The sequence below is a fragment of the Protopterus annectens genome, chromosome 17.part0 (assembly GCF_019279795.1).
Source record: "Protopterus annectens isolate FY-2018-M chromosome 17.part0, PAN1.0, whole genome shotgun sequence".
Taxonomy (NCBI): Eukaryota; Metazoa; Chordata; order Ceratodontiformes; family Protopteridae; genus Protopterus; species Protopterus annectens.
In genome coordinates, this window is record NC_056751.1 from 582533171 (window position 1) to 582553517 (window position 20347).

General features: G+C 38.8%; 1 protein-coding gene across 1 annotated transcript in view; it reads right to left on the bottom strand.

Annotated features, from left to right (window-relative positions):
- Nucleotides 1-20347, bottom strand: part of LOC122791466 (NACHT, LRR and PYD domains-containing protein 3-like) — a 772530-nt gene that overhangs the window by 87530 nt on the left and 664653 nt on the right. The window contains exon 14 of the mRNA XM_044059210.1: nt 5144-5230. Within this exon, the coding sequence (XP_043915145.1) occupies nt 5144-5230 (87 nt within the window). The remainder of the gene's footprint in view (nt 1-5143; nt 5231-20347) is intronic.

Genomic DNA, 20347 nt, shown 5'->3' on the forward strand with positions numbered 1-20347 from the left:
CCTATTTTAAACTACACTTTCATTTTATCCCAATCCCTAGCTATAAATTCTGAAGAAATATTTATCTTCTCTAATAACTCCTGAATAATTTCCACTACCCATTCCTTAAATTCCTCTCTGTTTACAAAATAGGTGGGGAAGCAGCAGTGTATCATTTTTATTTCATTACCCTGCATTTTTATTTTAGTTGTTACTGGTTCAGGATCTGAAATAGTTGTTGGAAGTGTATCAAAACTTTCAATTAAAGACACATGTTTCTGTGAAATATAATTTCTATCTAGCCTAGCCAAGTTTTTGTACCTTGAGGAATAATACGTAAATTATCTATGACCTCCTACTATTGAATTCACATCTTCCATACCAAGTATTTTCATAAATTTCTTCAAATATCTACTCTGTTTTGTTATATTTCGCTTACAGGTCTCCAGATACATCCTCATAGTTGCAAATCTAATTCTAGTCCTCACCTATAAGTAATATTCCGTCTTGAAAGCTGATTATTTCTCCCATAATTTTCTTAAGCTCCACTGTAACAGTTTTACGTGGAATATAAATAGATGCCAGCATAATCCTCTTCCCTTGCCAGTAGCCCCTTACTACTACAAATATTCCATTATTATCGTTTCCACTGAATAACAACCCTGAAATCCTTTTAATCAACTTCATATGTTCAGTTCTTTCCAAATGTGTCTCCTGTTGCATAGCTATTTGCACTCTGCACTTCTTAATATAGTTAACTACACTTTCTTTTCTGCATTCACATTCAAAGATAATATGGAGAGTGCTGCCATTATGATAAGAAGTTATTATTCCCACCTGTTACATACAGCAGCTTTTTTTTAACATCTAGTCTCAGTTTTTGTGTCACATACATACATACACTGTTTGGCAAGTTGATCTTTTATACAGCTGCTTCTTGTCACATTTTACAAGACTTTTTTCTTTTAATGAAAACCCTAAAAAAAGCCAAACAAACAAACACACCCCAGAACAACCCCATAACATATTAACTCAAACCAAATGCACAAAACTATGCACATATTCAAATAATGAAGTTTAACCCTCCTAATTGGAACACTGTCCCATAATGACAGTTTCATTCACATGCTTTAGTTAACCTATCATTAAGGTTATTCATGCTAAAATGCATGGCAAAGCACATGCTTCTACTTACATTACATGCTGTCTGTTTTTCACTTATCTTTATTCCTCTCCTAGATGTAGAAAACAGCTTGAATACTTTCAGAAAACATTATCCCTTAGCCATTGAAAGAAAAAAGTATTCTGTTTTATTGCCCTTTTTAGCAGCTTGTCTCCATAGAAACATGAGAACCAGATTCACAGCTACCTTCAGCTACAAGCTTCTCATGCTGCATTGCAAACATTTGTTTGCTAAAGGAAAACCTTTCATTACATTCAGTATTTTTTTACTTGCTACCATTTAAAATGCGTTAGATCAAGCCAAGAACCTTAATCCAGTAATTTCCCTGTGCCAAAGTAACAGAAAGCATATCAATTCGATCTGTGTTCTTTTATAACCAGTCCCTCACCTCACCTCAATAACTCAAGATTATAGCCTATTATCTTAAACATGCTTTTATCCAGACTTTCTTCTCTTTTAACATGAAGAAAGAAAGAAAGAAAGAAGGAAAAAGAGGGCACTTGTTTACTTTTTTTCCCTATAACACACATAAATAACTGGAAATGCTTTGCAATATAACATGAGGTATACATCATATTTTATAAAAATACCATTAAGAACAAAAACTGTTTTACTTACATTTACCTGTTTCCTTCCTCTCCCCTATCCTTAATGTTCTTCCAAACTGCTTTGGAGTCCCCTACAAGATTAACACCACCAAAAAAGTCCAATATTTCCAGGTTTTCTTGTTTAGCCATATTTCACAATCTGGTTGTTGCTTTGTAGTCCCACATTTATTCATTAATTTCCAAATTGCTGGTTTTCTTCCTATTAATCTCCATCTCTCAGCTCTAGTCTCTGGTTAACTTCCAATGTAGACCTGGTTCTTCTAGTCAACTCCTGTGCTTTTACCTGTTTCTCAAGGATTTTCTTTTGAAACATTGGAAAAGGATTCAATGGCAGAGTCTCTCCATCAGCTTTATTATCAGAAGGATAAGAAACAGATCCCCCATTGGGTAGCTTACCTTTTATTGGACAAACTTTTGTATTTCCTCCTTAGGATGTTCTGAATCTGCCTGTTAACATTCCTTGATTGCTGGAATAAATTTACTTTTCTTCTGCCTGGTGTACAGTGAGAAATCATCTTCCTCAACTTCTACTTCCTCCATCTTTTAGTAATTTGTCCTTCTGCACAGTTTAGTCACAATCAACTCTTTCAGTTTCTCTGGTACAGCAGAAAAACTCTGGTTTTCCTTACATGCTCTGTCCCCTAATTCTACCTTTTTGAAACACCCCTTCTTGAGTGGTCTTATACTCAGCCAGCCTTTTCTTCATTTTGACCTCTGATTTTAGATATATTTTAAAACTTCTTCCTTTTTTTCCAGCCTTTTATCTGAGCTGATATACTCTTTTAGTGTGTGTCATTTATTTTAATCAGCTCTGAGCACATTTGACTTATTCTTTCTTCTTGATTACTGGAGTTTAAACTGCTTTTTGCTGTACAGCTGCAGGACTCTTCCCAGCCTGTGTTTTCTCCTTACATTTTATAGTTGATTTTCTTTCAAGTTCTCTAAATTTCTTCTTTACTGGCATCTAGGCAGTACACTTACTAGCAGTAACTGAAATTTACCCAAAATAACAAATTCACTTGATTTCTTTTCTGAGTTTCTGTATTCACACTAGGAGAGCTGAAATTAAGCTGTTATCAGTATGCAGCCATCTTAGAAGTCCTGGCCAGTTTTAAATATAGTTCTCTATGGACATTTTATTGCTTTATCTTTATGTATGACCTGCAACCTATTGTTCGTATATTGATGACACTTTGCACTACTTTTTTTCAATTCTAATAGTACAATTTTAAATATTTGTCTCTGTTGATATTTCTATCCTTTTCTCAACTTCACAGCTTTAGTCTGGTACCCATGTTGCTAACATTGTATGCTACTTGTATGTATTTCCTTAAATTTCTTTCACTGATGTCGCTGGACACATCATGTGTGTGTAAGTGTGTGTATGTGTGTTTCTGTGCCTGTTCATCTGTTTGTTGCATGAGGTTAGTAATGGGTTGCAATGTATGCACCTATCAGCAACAAGCAGGAATATATTACTGTGGGTATTATTGTGTGTATTACTTATGGACTGGATTACAATTAGACATATAAGTTGTGTACAGTCAACAGATTGACAGTAACTGGTGGACATATCTGTGTGCATGTGTAGGGAGGTTGTAATGGGTTGCATTGTATATATCTGATATCAGCTGAATGAGCTATATTTCTGTTGCTATCATTTATGTACTTACTCATTTGATCACATGACTGTTTATGAAAACTTATGGAAAAATTATATCCTTGTCATGCATGTTTTAATAAAGCATTAGTGGACCTTGCAGCAAGAGTATAAATATGTATCTATGCATGTAATAGACAGTAGTAAGAAATGACACAAAAGAAGTTGTGTACTATCTATATTATTTATTATATTTAGAGTTGTTTATTGGGAAAGTCTGTCTGATCTACAAGATCCCCTTGTCAGTGACATCCCAAGGAGATAAGATCCAAGAAAGAACAAAAACATGAATAAACAGATTAACAGTTTCAGGAAGAAACAAAACAGATCATTACAAATCAAACAGTATAGCAGAGATATTAAAATATGCATCATTATTCATATTACTACCTCTACATTAGTATAACATGTATGTTAATATACATGTATCCTGAGCTGTACAGCTTCATTATATCTCTGCAGTTTTGAATATTAATATCACTATCTTAAGAATTGCACCATCAGCATTATGAATCGAGGTATGTAGACACTGACATGAACTGATATAAATGGAGAGTAAAACCATCACTATGGGATGTACTATGCTTCAGTAATTGAAAATTATTGCAAACAGTTATGAAAATTATGAAATATTACCAAATTTCTAATAATAATGCAAACATGGAGTATAATAATGTTGCCTTGTAAGTATACAAAATGGTGTATTAATCATGGGCTTACCCCAATACCAAAAGTGCAGTTTCTTTGATAAATTTAGCATCACTACTGGTTACCAAATAGAATAACATTCCACTTAAATTTGACACAGTCATTAGAGACCTGGGTGTGTATGCTAAAGATAGACTCTTCTTTGACCACTGTGTCTCTGATGTGGTTAGACAATTATTCTACTTTGCACAACTTATTCTTTGTTGCATCTCAACAAGGTGAGAAGAAGCTACAGTCCAACTTTATTCATCCCTTATTAGGCCCATTACTGTGAATGGTGTACCCTTTGGCATGTATCTCACTAAACATCTAAACTGTCTTAGGAGACCTCAGTGTTTCCTCACCACAAAGACCTCAGGTCTCAGTACCTTTACCTTTTCTGCCTGACTAAAAGCCTTGCCCATCTACTTAGTGTCATACAAACACCTGAGAGGTGATCTCTGTTTAACCGTCCATGCTATGAATGACACAGCACTCTTTGAACTCCTTCACCTAACTATAAACATGGTAAAACAAACACCCATTCTAGAGACCTTAAACCTATCCTACCACATCAACGATTACCATGTTGTGTGACACATACCTATTGCAATACCCATTCCATTTCTGGAACAGGCTGTCCTTACCAACCAGAGTACTTCCCTAGCAACCTTTAAAACTGGCCTGGATGACTGGATTTATTTCCAATTTTCTATAGGGTTATGTGGAGAAAATCTACTTACTGGGGAACATTGTTAGTCTCCCATAGTATTGGGTGATGTGGCTGAGCTTCTTTGTGATCTCCTTTGGCTGTAAGCTTAAAAAAACTATGCACCTATATGGTGAGCATGAGAGAAATACCTTTTGGTGGTAATTTTGAGCTGTATTATTTTCTGCTGTGAACATTACTTTCAATCCACTAATACAGTTCTGAGATATAAATGTCATCAAACTGTTATATAATCAATACAGAGAGACACAGCACAATATATTTATAAATATATAGTTATGCATGCAGGTACTTACTACAGTTCACTTAAATCACAGAAGGGTCTTTGCAAGGTGTCAGATAGATCTCTAATTCCTGGTTCTCCCATTCCAACATTGCACATGCTAACAAAAAAGCAGTAAGACATTAAGGCATAGATATAAAGAATGTTGCCCAGTAACATTATATTATTCACTAAAAACATTTCAAAACATTATTCAGCCATATATTGTAAAGAAGGAAGAGTATATCACACCAGGCTGTTTAATAGTTGGGAGGTGCCAATGAGAATAGAATGTATATTTTACATTTGTTTACCTGGGTAGTGCACTCACAGCAAGAGGTTCTCCTGTTCGATTCTCGGCTGGAGTGCCTTCTGTGTGGAGTCTCCATGTCCTCCTTGCGAGTGAGTGGCCTCCGAAAGACATGCGTGAATGGGCATGCCTTCGCTGAAGGCTGGGCATTGGGCTGGCAACTCGGCACCATAAAAATCTACTGCCAATCATTAGCGGACTGGAGTTCTGCTGTGGCGACCCCTAACCGGGAAAAAGCTGAAAAGACAGACAAACAAACAAACCTGGGTAGTGCACTGATCTTAACAGACCAATTTCTGTAGACCTGCTGGCATAAATGTAAATAGGTAGATTTAGAGAAAGAAGTGAAAAAATGTAGTAATGCTCTGAATGAGCATATTAGAGAAATGAAAGATGTGAGATGGAGGAAGTAATAGTGTAAACTAGTGAAGTGAAAATCACACATACCTACAGTAACTCCAGTTGTTCACAGGGCATTTCTGTCAGAACAGAAGGAACTTATTCATTAGAACATGCTGCCACCAGAGGGGGGTGGGTATCCTTTCAACCCAGACCTAACTGAATAATTTAGCTATGGCCTCCAGCCCTCACAACAAGATCCCACAATTGTTAGTGATGCAGGGGACTGACCTTCACATGAGAAGTGGGCTCACTTTTCCTCAGTTCTTTACAAAGTTCACTGAAGAGAGAAAGCAAGGAGTAAGAAGATGAGCACCAGTTCCTAAATGTCAGCAGGGATGAAGGGAGCAGGGGTATGGACTTGATAGCCAAGGAGCCCTGAATGATCCAGAGTTAAGATAGGTACCTAAGTAACTGTCACAATATCATCAGGCAGTTACATGCTCACTATAAGAAATCATGAGCAAGTAGGATTATGAAATGGAGCTGATAAGATTAGAACTGCAGGTTTTGCAACTCTGCCCTAGTCCTAGGCTAAACATTTGGGCTACAGTGCTTTATGTCCGAGACACAGACCAACTGGAAAATGCATGTATGCCTTGCATAGATTACTATTTTAAAACATGCCTCTTAAGCAGTTATTAACCTAGGTCAGTGAGGCTTAAATTGACATGGAAAAGACCCCCCCCCCAAATATCAGTTTCACTTCATAAGCTCGAGTTACTGAAATCCTGAATTTCAGTAAGCCGAGACTATAAAGTCAAACCATTCACAACAATGAAACCCACAATCCCAAATCACACAATCACGAACATACATACACCATACACCACATAACACACACACCATTCCACCCACAGCACACAAGCCACACAACCCTACACTATATATAAGCAGGGTGGCAAGCACCCCTGCACCCCCCATGTGAGGGGGGGGTTGTGCCCCCCACCCCTACTTATATATACCAACTCCAGGGCCGCACATAACATAAAAAAAAACTCACACCACGCCATCCTTCACTCGCTCGCACACAAATACACATCACACAAACACAACACTCACACTTACACCTTCCTACCCTTACCCACACATGCAATGCACAAAAACACACACAAACACTCATTCACCTGCAATATCAGGCACCATAACACTACATGCAACGTACCGGAAATGCATAAGCGTGGATACGAGATATTCAAATTCGCTCTTATGCACTTTCAGCATTCTGGTTTTTGCCTTCATGTTCCCGGGTTACTGAAATTTGGGATTTCAGTAACTCGAGCTTATGAAGTGAAACCCAAATATCACAGCATAAGTCTGCTGAATATATGCGTGATTCTTCACTCCCTGAAACACATTTCTTTATACAGTATAGCTCAAAATTGTTTCCATACAGGAGCACACCAAAACTGCTTGAGGAAGTAGTTCTTTGAGCAAACGTGGCTAGTAAAAACGGCAAATAATGTTTTTGCAAGGGGCAAGTCCGTAGGACCTCCTTTGTGGGTGACTTCACCACTCCCATTTCATGTTACTATGGTCACTTTAAAAATCAGTAAAACTTCAAGAAAAAGCAATAACAGAAAATAAAACTAAAGCCTGATTTGTTTTTTTTCTCTAGGAAACTGCAGTTTCAGAGAAACAATAATACCAGCACGTTGTTCAAAGGGAAATCACCATAACATGTGGTAAGCAAAGAAATGTGAGCAAAAGCACAGCTGAGCAATCAACCTCAAGCAAATAAAGTACAGTTGAAGACGTGAAGGAAAACCCTACAGATAATCGCAATGTAATAAAACAGTCACACAGCCATTGTTTGACTAATAACTAATGTATAAGACCTCCACTGAATAACGGAGATGAGCAATTTTTCATCTGGCACTCAAAAGTGGTGCACTGATTGGTGAGTCATCAAGAAACCAGGTCCCTGAGTTAATAACATATAAAGCAATTCCCAAACCATCATACTGGCAGTTAATAAAAGGTCAGTCATTGCAGTTAACAGAAGAAATTAAAACTAACATCTTACTATCAGTTAATTACACCTCTAACACACAGTACTTGAAAATATTTAACTGGAAATACTTATATAGAGCATTTTTAACACCAGATAGAATTAAAAAGATCAGTACTACTATAAATATTTTTTGCTGGAGGTGTGAAAAGTCAAATAAAGCAGACTGGATTCATATTTTTTATGAATGTAATAAAATTAAATCATATTGGAGTGGAATCAATAACTTTCTACAAGCTTTTGCAGAGGGGTCCTGGCAACAGTGAACTAAAAGAAGCGACCACTTTCCAGATTTAAGTATTTTTTGGCTTTTTTTATCTGCATTGTCCTCTCTGGCTTTCATTTAACTAGCTATAACTGTTTTTGTGTCTATCTGCTGATTTCTGAAGTATCTGCACTTAAAAGTAGCATTTTGGTCGACTCTGGTCGATTAATACTGTTTTTTTGTTAATTTAACTGCTGAGGCTGCCCACTAAAGTGTGCTAACCTGTGTAAATCGATTTTACTGTTTGCTTAATTGCATTTCTGTGTGCTTTCCTGAAAAAACAAAAAACAAAAAAAAATACTCCTTGTTTCCCGCCTTTGCTCGACTAGTTTGGACCAGTATACAGGCTTTGCTGTATTCTGGGCTGTGTGTAGTTCCTGTGTTGGCCATTGCCTTACTTGGATAGAAGGAAGTTTCTGAGCTCACCAGTGGGAGTGGGGAGCCTTGAGCAGCCTATCTGTCCCTGGGGCAAGTGACCTCAGCACTTGAGCTGTAAATTATTGGTTGCTTTGGACCATTTCTAGCTCTTTTCAAGTTCCCTGTATAAAAATCCGCCTCAGGGCGTTTTTTTCTGGCTATATACCCAAGCAGAGCTCCACGTGGTCCTGCAGAGGGGTCCTGGCAACAGAGAACTGAAAGAAGCGACCAATTTCCAGATTTAAGTATTTTTTGGCTTTTTTTATCTGCATTGTCCTCTCTGGCTTTCATTTAACTAGCTATAACTGTTTTTGTGTCTATCTGCTGATTTCTAAAGTATCTGCACTTAAAAGTAGCATTTTGGTCGACTCTGGTCGATTAATACTGTTTTTTTTTGTTAATTTAACTGCTGAGGCTGCCCACTAAAGTGTGCTAGCCTGTGTAAATCGATTTTACTGTTTGCTTAATTGCATTTCTGTGTGCTTTCCTGAAAAAACAAAAAACAAAAAAAAAATACTCGTTTTCCCGCCTTTGCTCAACTAGTTTGGACCAGTATACAGGCTTTGCTGTATTCTGGGCTGTGTGTAGTTCCTGTGTTGGCCATTGCCTTACTTGGATAGAAGGAAGTTTCTGAGCTCACCAGTGGGAGTGGGGAGCCTTGAGCAGCCTATCTGTCCCTGGGGGAAGTGACCTCAGCACTTGAGCTGTAAATTATTGGTTGCTTTGGACCATTTCTAGCTCTTTTCAAGTTCCCTGTATCAAAATCCACCTCAGGGCGTTTTTGGGCAGTTGGGCGCATAGCACAGCAGTGGTTATACAGGTTTAAACTATTTCTGGCTCCGCCAAGTCTGCTCTTCAATTTTTCACTTAGAAAGCTCTACTCAGTCTATTTAGCTGTATATATTAGCACTGTTTTCGGGACTTCTAGTCTTAGCAAGCACTCTTATAATAAAGTAAGCACTCTTATACTAAAGTAAGCACTACAGCCATCCACTACCCCCTGTGAATACCCACTTCCCTTAAAAGCACAGCACTCCTTATAATATTCTAGTATGTCGAGTGGTAGACCACTAGCATCCTCTCTTGTTCAGCTGGTTAACCTGGGAATCTTAAGACAATGTTACAATTGTCTCATGTACACAGACAACCCTCTCCTCCTTCCTACTAACACAAATACTTGTGAGAGATGCAACTATATAGCCAGACTGGAGGCTGAACTCTCTCAACTCAGGACTGGCAAGACCAGACAGGAGGAGAAGGTACCCACACCCGAAGCAAAACCGGTCACACATAAAACCACCACCACTACAAACCAAACACATAAGAACACAAAGACATACTCTGAGGCTCTTATAAAAAACTTACCAAAACAACAAAGGCCTCCAAAGCAGACACCCAGAAATACACCCCCACAAAACGTAACACCTACAACACATATCTCAAACAACAGGTGTGTCACACAATCACAGCCCCTAAGGCAAAACACTATGCCAGAGACATTAGTAATAGGTGACTCTATAGTCAGACACACTGACGTTCCACTTACCAGGCTGAATAAGGAGAGGGTAACGGTGAGCTGCCTATCGGGAGCTAGGATCCGCCACATTACACACGCACTCAGGTCACTCCAAAGCAAGTACAAGTATGATGCAGTCATTGTCCATGCTGGTGTGAATGACCTGAGATGTACCTCCCTGGACTACATGAAAAGAGACATTGAGGAGCTCTCCGATTATGTAGCCCAGACTGGTATGACCCTGACCCTGAGCAGCATCCTGCCTTCACCAAGAATGATGCCTCAGTACAAAGACAAAATGATCAATTTTAACAATTGGCTTAATCACTGGTGTCATTCTAGGGGATCCAATGTCTGTCAGCCTGGGATGACATGCTGGACAAGCAGCGTTGCTTCAAGGGATGGCTTGCCCCTGTCACCACTGGGCTTCCGGATACTGGCCAAGGCTCTTGCCACCCCCATAGTGCCTTTTTTAGGCAATGCTCAAAAGACAAATCAACCTCCGTAAAAAACAAAAATGGAAATAAATTAAGGGTAATGCTGCTCAACGCCAGAAGTCTAAATCTCAAGATGCAGGCACTCGAAGCACTTCTCAGTATGGAGAACATCGATGTCTGTGCAGTAACTGAAACCTGGTTCAAGGCTCCTGAGAGCACTCCAGCGCTACCAGGCTATACCTCATATCATGCTTTTCGCCTCAAGTTCCAGGCGAACCACAAAGGGAGGGGGAGTGTCCATTTTCATAAAGGACACCTACACCTCTCGATTGGTGGCTACCCATGAAGCATCAGAAACCATACAAGTTTTACTCACCATAGGCAAAACTGCCATACAACTGGTTGCATGTTATAGAACACCCTCCCAATTCCAGGAATCCCATCAAGAATTCCTGAAAACACTGGAGGATATGAATGTCACACCAAACACCATCATATTGGGTTACTTCAACTACCCCAACATAGACTGGGCCCGCTATTCTAGCCCTAACACCCTAGCCCAAAGATTCCTGGAATTCATTAACTCAAATGCTATCGAGCAACTGGTCACTTCTCCTACGAGGAGAGATAATATACTTGACCTGATTATCACAAACATGGGGTCCAAATGCTCCGCACCGGATATAAACCCCTCACTAGTAAGATCTGATCATAAACTGATCACGTTGGATGTACATATCCCACCCCCCCCCCCAGAACAAAAGACTACAGTGAAAAATTTTTCAAAAGCTGACTTTACACTCCTTAAGTCAGAAATGATACCCTTTAAGCCTACTGGGTTAATGGAAACCACATCCCAAAATGCTGAATCCTACACAACAGCCTTCTACGGACATCTCCAAGAATGCATGGATCAAGCAATCCCAACTAAAACCAAGACCCTCTCCACCAAGGGAAAACGCCCGGTTTGGTGGACCCCAGCTATAAACAAACTGTACAACAAAAGAAGGAAGCTACTGCAGGACAAAGCCAAATCCCACAAGGGAAAGGCTTCCCTGACCAGCACAAGTAAAAAACTACGTTCTCTCATAAAAACATCTAAAGCCAACTTTGAGAGAAAGATTGCCAAGGATACCAAAGACAATCACAAGGCCTTCTTCAATTATGTCAGAACCTTGGGAGGAAATACTCAGATATGCTCTGAGTCGGTACACAACGACAACAAATTCACTGACCCTACCGACATTGCCAATATTCTGGCAGATAGGTTCAGTGCAAATTTCTCCCCTCCCTCACCCCCTAAAGATGTAGTAATTATCCCTGCTGAATGTAACCTACCTGTCATCTCAGACATACAGGTGAAATCAGCACTCAACAAAGCAAAAAACACAGCATCTATGGGACCCGATGTTATCCCCGGTTGCGTGTTACGTGAACTTCAAGATGAACTAAACCCGCACCTAAAAACGCTATTCAATCTTAGCCTCACTACAGGATATGTACCTGAACACTGGCGCACAGCAACAGTGGTCCCACTCCACAAAGGGGGAAATTCTACTGACCCTGGTAACTACTGCCCCATAAGTCTGACCAGCCTGGTCTGCAAGGCTATGGAAAGAATCATCATGGAACTCATAAATGGCGATATTGGAGATCTGCAGACCCTTGATCCCACCCAGTTCGGTTTTGTAAAAGGCAGATCCTGCCTCTTAAACCTGGTTGACTTCTTCGAGACAGTCACTAGTACCATCGACGAGGGCAAGGCTGTCCACACTGCCTACTTGGACTTGGCTAAAGCCTTTGACACAATATCACACTCTGGCATCATAGACAAGCTCAGCAGCCTAAATGTAAATCCATATGTCACAAGATGGGTAGCAAACTGGCTAAAAAACAGAACCCATATGGTCAAAATTGCTGGAGCCATGTCAGACTCAAAACCAGTCACGAGTGGTGTCCCACAGGGCTCAGTCTTGGGACCACTCTTATTCGGCATTTACTTCTCGGATGTGAAAGCAAATATGGGAGGATTATGGCTGACAAAGTTTGCAGATGACTGCAAACTGGGTGCCATAGTTGATTCACCTGCTGACACACACATCCTACAGAAAGGTCTCACTGAAACGGACAACTGGTGCCGGAATCATGGCCTCAAACTTAACGCCAAAAATGTATAGTCATCCCCTTTGGGAAAACAAAGTACCCACAAATTATCACATAGACAATAACCCACTGAGTATGGAAGAAGTAATCAGAGACCTGGGGACTCAAGTCGATAGTGACCTCTCCTTTGACAACCATGTTGCCAAAGTGGTCAGAAAGACATTCTACCTTGCCCATCTCATCATGAAGGGATTCTCATCCAGATCAAAGGAGGTCATTGTACCTCTATATTCCTCACTTGTCAGGCCCACGATTGAATATAATGCTCCATTTGGGATGTATCTCACCTGGCACATGCAACAACTGGAAAGACCCCAGAAGTACCTCACCAAGAGGATCATGGGTCTCAAACATGTGCCTTATCCAGCTAGATTAAAGAAAACTCCAGTTCTATTCAGTAGCATACCGCCTGCTCAGAGGTGATTTGTGCCTAACATATAGGGCCATGTCCAACCAAGAACTGATGGACATGCTCCATCTCAAAAAATCCAGATCCACCAGAACCACGCGAGCTAAAGATTTCAACCTCTGCACAAATATGAATAAAACATGCTGGAGGGATAGATTCATAACACAGAGGTTACCCGTACTCTGGAACAAAATCCCAGTTCATGTGAGACAGAGCCCTTCATTGGCACTGTTCAAGAAAAATCTCGATGCATGGATGGGAGATCGTAAGTTTACCCCGGGAGTCACCTCAGTGTCACTACTAGACAGAGGTATAGTTTACTAAATAATGGGGTCCCACATGTGTCACTACTAGAGAGGTGCAACTATATAATACGGGGTGGCGTAAGCCACATCATTGTTGGCTAGGCTTGTAAATGCCCCAGGGCAGATAGCCTAGTACACTACTATGAAACTATGAAACTATGAATCCTTTACCTTAACTAAAGCATTGATTATACTAAATGTAAATGAAGGTCCCTACCTGAATAAGACAAATATGTACTTGTTATGGACAATGCTTCCTATATCTAGGAAATGCGTAACCAGAAGGTGGAATTCAAATACACCCCCGACCTTGGAAGAATTCTATACTTTACTGAAGGCAATTGCATAGATGGAAATAAAAATCAAAGCACTACAAATCTATTCCAGGCCATTGGTAAATAATCCTTAGAAGAAAGTTATATCTTTGTTGGACACTCTGCAATAATCAGTATTGTATTTCTGATAACTGATCTGTTAATTCTATATTTAATAACATACAGTGTATATAACTGAAAGTCAGGCTATTGTAAATATTGTATATAGTTGTTTAATATGATATTTAAAAATATTATGTAAATGTTATTTTAATTGCAAATAAAAAAATATTTGAGGAAAAAAAAGAAACCAGGTCCCTATTATATCATCAGATGAACAGTCTATTGAACAGCATTTTAAATTACATTTTGTCGAACATGCTGTTCATCGAACTGTTCGTTCTGACATCACATTAAGGTAGAGGTGGGGAAATTTTTCCTTTCCCCACTGTAATGCGATCTTGGAGTCAGTATATATAATTAATGGGGGGGGTGGTGGGCACAACCTCCCAGGAGGGGAGTTCGATGAACGGCATTTCTGATGAAATGCCGTTTGTCGAACTGAAAGTTCGAAGATATAATATAGATCCCAAAAACCTAGAACAAAATGCAACAGACTGATAAACTGCTTCAAAGTAAATTCCAAGACACCTATGGGGGCAACATATGGAGTTAGAATGCAGAGAGATACTACTGTGCAGAAGGTCAGGAAAGGTCAGTCATGACAAAAAATATGCGTCTTGGAAAAGAGAGCCGATGTGACAACTGCCAGGAAGTGACCCTTTGGTAGCAGGAAGTTTGTGTTACATGAGATAACAGATGCAGACAGTAATAAGAAATGGAAACTGAAGTTAGGGATTACCTGCAAAGTGAAAGATTTTAGTGTAGAATCTCCAACTCTGGTAACATCATATCACAGCATGATGGAACGATGAGTCCACAAATTAAGGAGAAACAGGTGGAACAGAAAGCATCTGATTAGTTGCCACATGAAGATACTCTGGATCCTTCAGTAGGAAACCAGTACAAGAGTTCAGTTGGAGTTACACAGTAAGGGAAGGAGCAGGAGACAGTGGCAACTCTGACGCAGTCAATGATTTGGAGTGATAGGCCAGTGAGTTCCCATATGAAAGAGCAGTGAATAATGTAGGATGCAGCTGAAGATAATATGTCACAGGAAGGTGTTCTAGAACTTTCTGTACAATGCCTGAGGGAAATGGAGAATAAATAATATGCCCTCATCTTTGAAGATAAAGATCTGTGTGAATAGTTGCTTGATTTAACAGAGATGGTTAGACATATTAAGATTGATGAAAGAAATAGATTACAGAAAGTCAATTAAGACCCAAAATGTTAGACGGTTGATAAAACAGTTGAACACAGTAATCAAGACTATTAACAGAAATTCATATGATATAACAGAAGTAAATAGAAGATATTATGTGCAGCTAAATTAATAACATTTAAAGTCTTACCACAAAAATACATGGCAATAAGGGAAAGGAAGGGAATAAATCAAATGCCATCTTGGAATTATCGAATAGAGAAAACTATTCAGCAATTAAGACAAGAAGTGTTACTGTTAGAAGACTATAGAAGAGGGAACAGATCAACAAACATACTTAGAAAGACAGGTGTGATAAAAGCAACACACAGCATTAGAACAGACCAGGATATATCATACACTATTGCAAATAATAAGCTAAAGATATCAACACAGGCAGAAAAAAAGTAAGAAGATTTACAGATAAATATAAAGAAAAAGTACAAAATAAGCAATTCATTGATGACCTAAAAAGTTTTATAGAGAATTGGGAAACAAAGCAAAAGGAATAGAGAAACACCACTAAAAATAGAAGAAGTAGACACATTTTGAAATTACCTATGAAGATCCTGTGAAATATAACAAAGATGGTGAAAGGACAGAAGAAATAAAAGAAATAGTAAGAAGTTCAAATGTACAGAATACGAAATGGGATGAAGTAACAGCCAGAAAATTTCAAACAAAATTAAGAAAAGCTCCTAAATGGAAAACCCAAGGCCCAGATGCAGTACCTAACTTCTGCCTAAAAGTATTAACATCTTTACAGGAACATTTAGTCCTGAGTGAGAACTGCTTATATGAGCACCCTGAACAGGCACCAACCTGGTTAACAACAGGAAAAATTATATTCCTCCTTAAGAGTGAACCTGCAAGTTATCCTAAAAACTATAGACCATTAACTTGCCTTTCAACAATGTATAAACTATATACTGGAACTGATGCTGACAGAGTTAATAGTCAATTAGAAGAAAACTCATTCATGGCAGTAGAACAAAATGGCAAGCAAATAAAGTCATATGGAACAAAAGATCATTTGTTGTTAAATAAAGTCACAATGGAGAATTGGAAAAAGGGAAGAATCTAAGTATGGCATGGACAGATTACAAAAAAAAATTGACAGGAACCCACATTCATGGATAAAGGAGTGTTTACACATTTATAATATACACCCTACAGTGACCGATTAGATTACAGTGACCATGAAACAGTGGCAAACCACTATGCAGCTTAGCCATGATAAAGGATAAATTATTATACCAAGGTTAAAAATTCAAAAGGGGATGTTCCAGGGCGACACTTTGTCACCTCTGCCCTTTTGTCTTGTCCATAACCCATTAAGCTGTCTACTTAACAGATTAGGTCACAATTACAATTTTGTTCCCAGACAACAACAAAGTGTAAAGACTTCTCATCTTTTTTATGGATAATTTAAAACTGTATAGTTCATCAGATGAGGAGCTGAAAGCACAACTGGAAGTGGTCAAAACTTTCTCAAATGATATAAGAATGTGATCTGGTCTAGATAAATGTGCAAAAGCAACCTTTAAAGCAGGAAATCTGCAGCACCAAGAAAATATCAGTCTGGGACAGGAATGTGAGTGTATGAATATTTGGGAACTGATGAAGGATTGACAATAAAATGTGAACAAATGCAAACAAAACTCAGTAAGGAATATTTTAGAAGATTTCTCTTTCTGTTCTAACTTACAGTTTTGGAGTGACTGACTGGCCCCAAAAGGTACTGAATCAGTTGGACATGAAAACGAGGAAAAAGTTTCATGCTCATCAAGTGATATACAAAAATGAGTGCATACCGAGATTATATATTACTGGGTCTCCTCAAAACTGATTACGTGTATAGATCTGCAGTCGTAGGACTGCATGCATATTTGCTGACCTCACCAGATCCAAACACAGTGAAAGTTTTGAGACATGAAAAGAACAAATCTAAGATGACTTCCCTGCTTAGTTTAACAGAAGCATATCAGTGTCAAGTGGGAATGGAAATCAAACCAGAAGTATACAAAAATCAGGCAGCGATTGAATGTGCCAAAAACAAAAGAAATAATATACGGAGAAGGATCAGATGAGAAGGCAGGAAATGTGGAAAAGGCATAACTGTAGTTGCAAGTACAGACATCTCCTGGAACAACTTCATGTTGATCAGAATCTGATGCAGGAATGGTTAAGGAGAAATGAATTTAAAGCAAAAGATGAAAGGTTCATATTAGTGGCACATGATAGTACACTACGTACATGTTGGGTTTACAACAGCCATTGAACATGCAGGAGAAACAGACAAATTCAGGTTCTGTAAAACAGAACTGGAAATAGTAGCACATCTTGTTTCTGGGTATGATACACTAAAGGCAGAGGGCATGTATACTGAAAGTACAGAAAGGCATAATAATGTGGCAAGACTGTTGCATTGGGGATTGTGCAAACATTGCAATACTGAAGTAGCTGAGAAGCATTAGAAACATAAGCCACAAATCATTATAGTGAATTATGAAGTATGTATCACATTGGATCACCCATTACTAACAGTTCAGAAAAAAAATGCAAAAAAAAACAGATATACTAGTCCATGAAAATAAGACAAAAGTAGCATTGATCACTGAAATTTTTACATCCAGTGATTAGTGTGTAACGTATACAGAGACACAAAGTCATAAAATACCAGGATTTGCAGGCATAAATGAAACCAATGTGGAAGAAAGATACCCAAACTGTTCAATAGTAGCAGGAGTAATGGGTCTCATAAAAAGAATTTACAGTTGTATTTAGATATGTTACCAGTACATTGTCGCCTCACAGTAAGAAGCTGTCCGGTTCAATTCTCAGCTAGAGCGTCTTCTGCGTGGAGACATGTGTGAATGGGCGTACCTTCATTGAAGGTTGTGCATCAGGGCTGGTAACTTGGCACGTAAAAATCAACTACCAATCATTAGCGGACCGGAGTTCTGCTGTGGCGACCCCTAACCAGGAAATGCCGAAAGACACAACAACAACAACCAGTACATGCAACTTTGAATGAATTTCAGGAGGAGTCATTTCTGGGCACACTGCGAGTGCTGCTAAGAGCACTTTTGTCTAACATCAAAGAATGAAACAATAATAATTTCATGATCTTTAGTTATACCTCACAAAGCACATGCAGCAGCTGGAGAGACTACAGAGGTTCCTCACCAGGAGAATCAGGGGTCTCAAACATCTACCCTACACAGATAGGCTAAATGCCCCATCCCTCTACTTTGTCTCACACAGACTCCTCAGAGTTCACCTCTGTTTGGCATACAAAGCAATCTCAGACTCCGCCTTAATGGGACTGCTGCACATTTGCAAGTTTAGCACCACTCAAGTAACCCACACGTGCGAACTTAACCTGGTCTGTGGCATGAATAGGACTTGTTGGCAGGACAGATTTGTGCCCAGAGACTCCCCCTTCTGTGCAACAGACTCCCTCTACACGACAAGCAAAGTACCTCATTAACCCTTTTTAAGCGCAACCTGGATAACTGGATGGGGAATAGAAAATACACTCCTGGGATTCCACCTGTGTCCCTGCTGGACAGGGGCATCAGGTGCTGACTTGTCGGAACATGGGCTAAATTCTTGGCTAGGCTTGTAAGGGCCTCAGGGCCAATAGACTAGTAACTTCTTATCATCCTAGGAATGAAGTCCATTCCCATCATGGTATTAGAAACCCAAAAGACTTGGAGAAATTAAACCAACATTTGTTGCATAAGAAACACTAAAATAACATTTCAGTCACAGGTCAGGAAAAAAAGTTCAGTAGTGTGAAATATTTACCATAACAGTAGGTCTCTGAGTAGAGATCACTGGAGAAAACAAAAAAGATTTATGGACAATTATTATTATTATTATTACAATATAATCAACTTGCCAAGACCACATCTCACAAAATCAACAGGTGAAAGAACCTTTTGAAGCTTGCATCTGTAACACGTAACTCCCTACCACAAAATACTTGAAAACAACAAGGATTAAACACATTCAGATGGGGTTGGAATTTATTGGAGAAAACTGTCAAAGGAAACAAGGTATTGTGAGCAAATAACTAAAGAGGGAAATATGATAGAATGGGAAGAGGCCAATAATTTATTTGGACTGTAGGTTAGAGATTGTCTTCCCTATCAGGGATTGATATCAGAGTATAGGGATAGAGAAAGAAATGGGGGGGGGGGTCCTAAATGAAAGACCAGCACTGGTACAGCTTTTAATAAAATCTAGAAAAGAAGCTGCCATTAAAAAGGAATAATTAGTACAGCATATAAATATTGCATGATAACTATAAGAATCAATCAGAGGAGGTTAGAAAGGACTGGAAAGAGAGATTGGATAAGCAATTCACAAAGAAACAATGGTAGTATATATGTATGTCTCCCAAATATGTAACAAAATCTAGAAGATTTAGGATTTTTGCCTGGAAAAGTTTACATAGATATTTTTATACCCCAAGTAGACTCCAGAGAATTTTTCCTCTGGCAGACAGCAAATGTTGGAGGTGTGACGGGGAAGAAAGAAGTAATTGGGAACATATTTTCTGAGAGTGCGGTGAGTTGGTGGATTTTAAGGATTCCCTGTGGGATGCACTGTCGGAGATGCTTGGTGGGCAGATGAGGCAGATTATTTTTTGGAGCTATGATACAGAATCAAAATTGCCTAGACATGGTAAGGCTTTGCTGTGTCTAACGATGGTGGCTGCCTAAAAGGCAATTACTATTAAATGGAAATCAAACTCTAAACCAACTATACTAGAAGTAGTGAAAATAGTAACACAGATAAAAGAAATGGAACTGAGATCTTTGAGAAAGGGTACGACCAAAGTACATAAGAAAACATGGGAATTGTGGGAACAATACATAGAAAGAAGGAAAAAGGTTTAAAAGGCAGCGGGCTTAAATGAGCTATCTAATGTTTGATTGAAAAAGACTTGGTAGATTTTAATTGATGTATAATGTTTGCAACTGTGGGTATATCAGTATGACTTGTGATGTAAAATGTTTGCAAGTGGGATTGTGTCAGTGTGGTTTGTTTTCATTTATATACATGTATAATTGCCTATTCAGTAAGTGATGGTTTAATAAAGATGTCTTGTTTAAAAAAGGCAGGAATTGAACAATGTATCTAATCTTGCTTAGGGAATATGATATATAGCAATATATGTGAAGTATAATGTTTGTCATGTTAATGTAGTTTGAATACTTATATATGAATGTAAATTTGCCTATATCACAACTGATAATTCAATAAAAGTGTTTGGGAATAAAGAATTAAAGCGAAAAAGTCAAACCAAGCCAAACTGTTAAATAAAGAAAACTCCCAGGTACAACATCTGGAACCA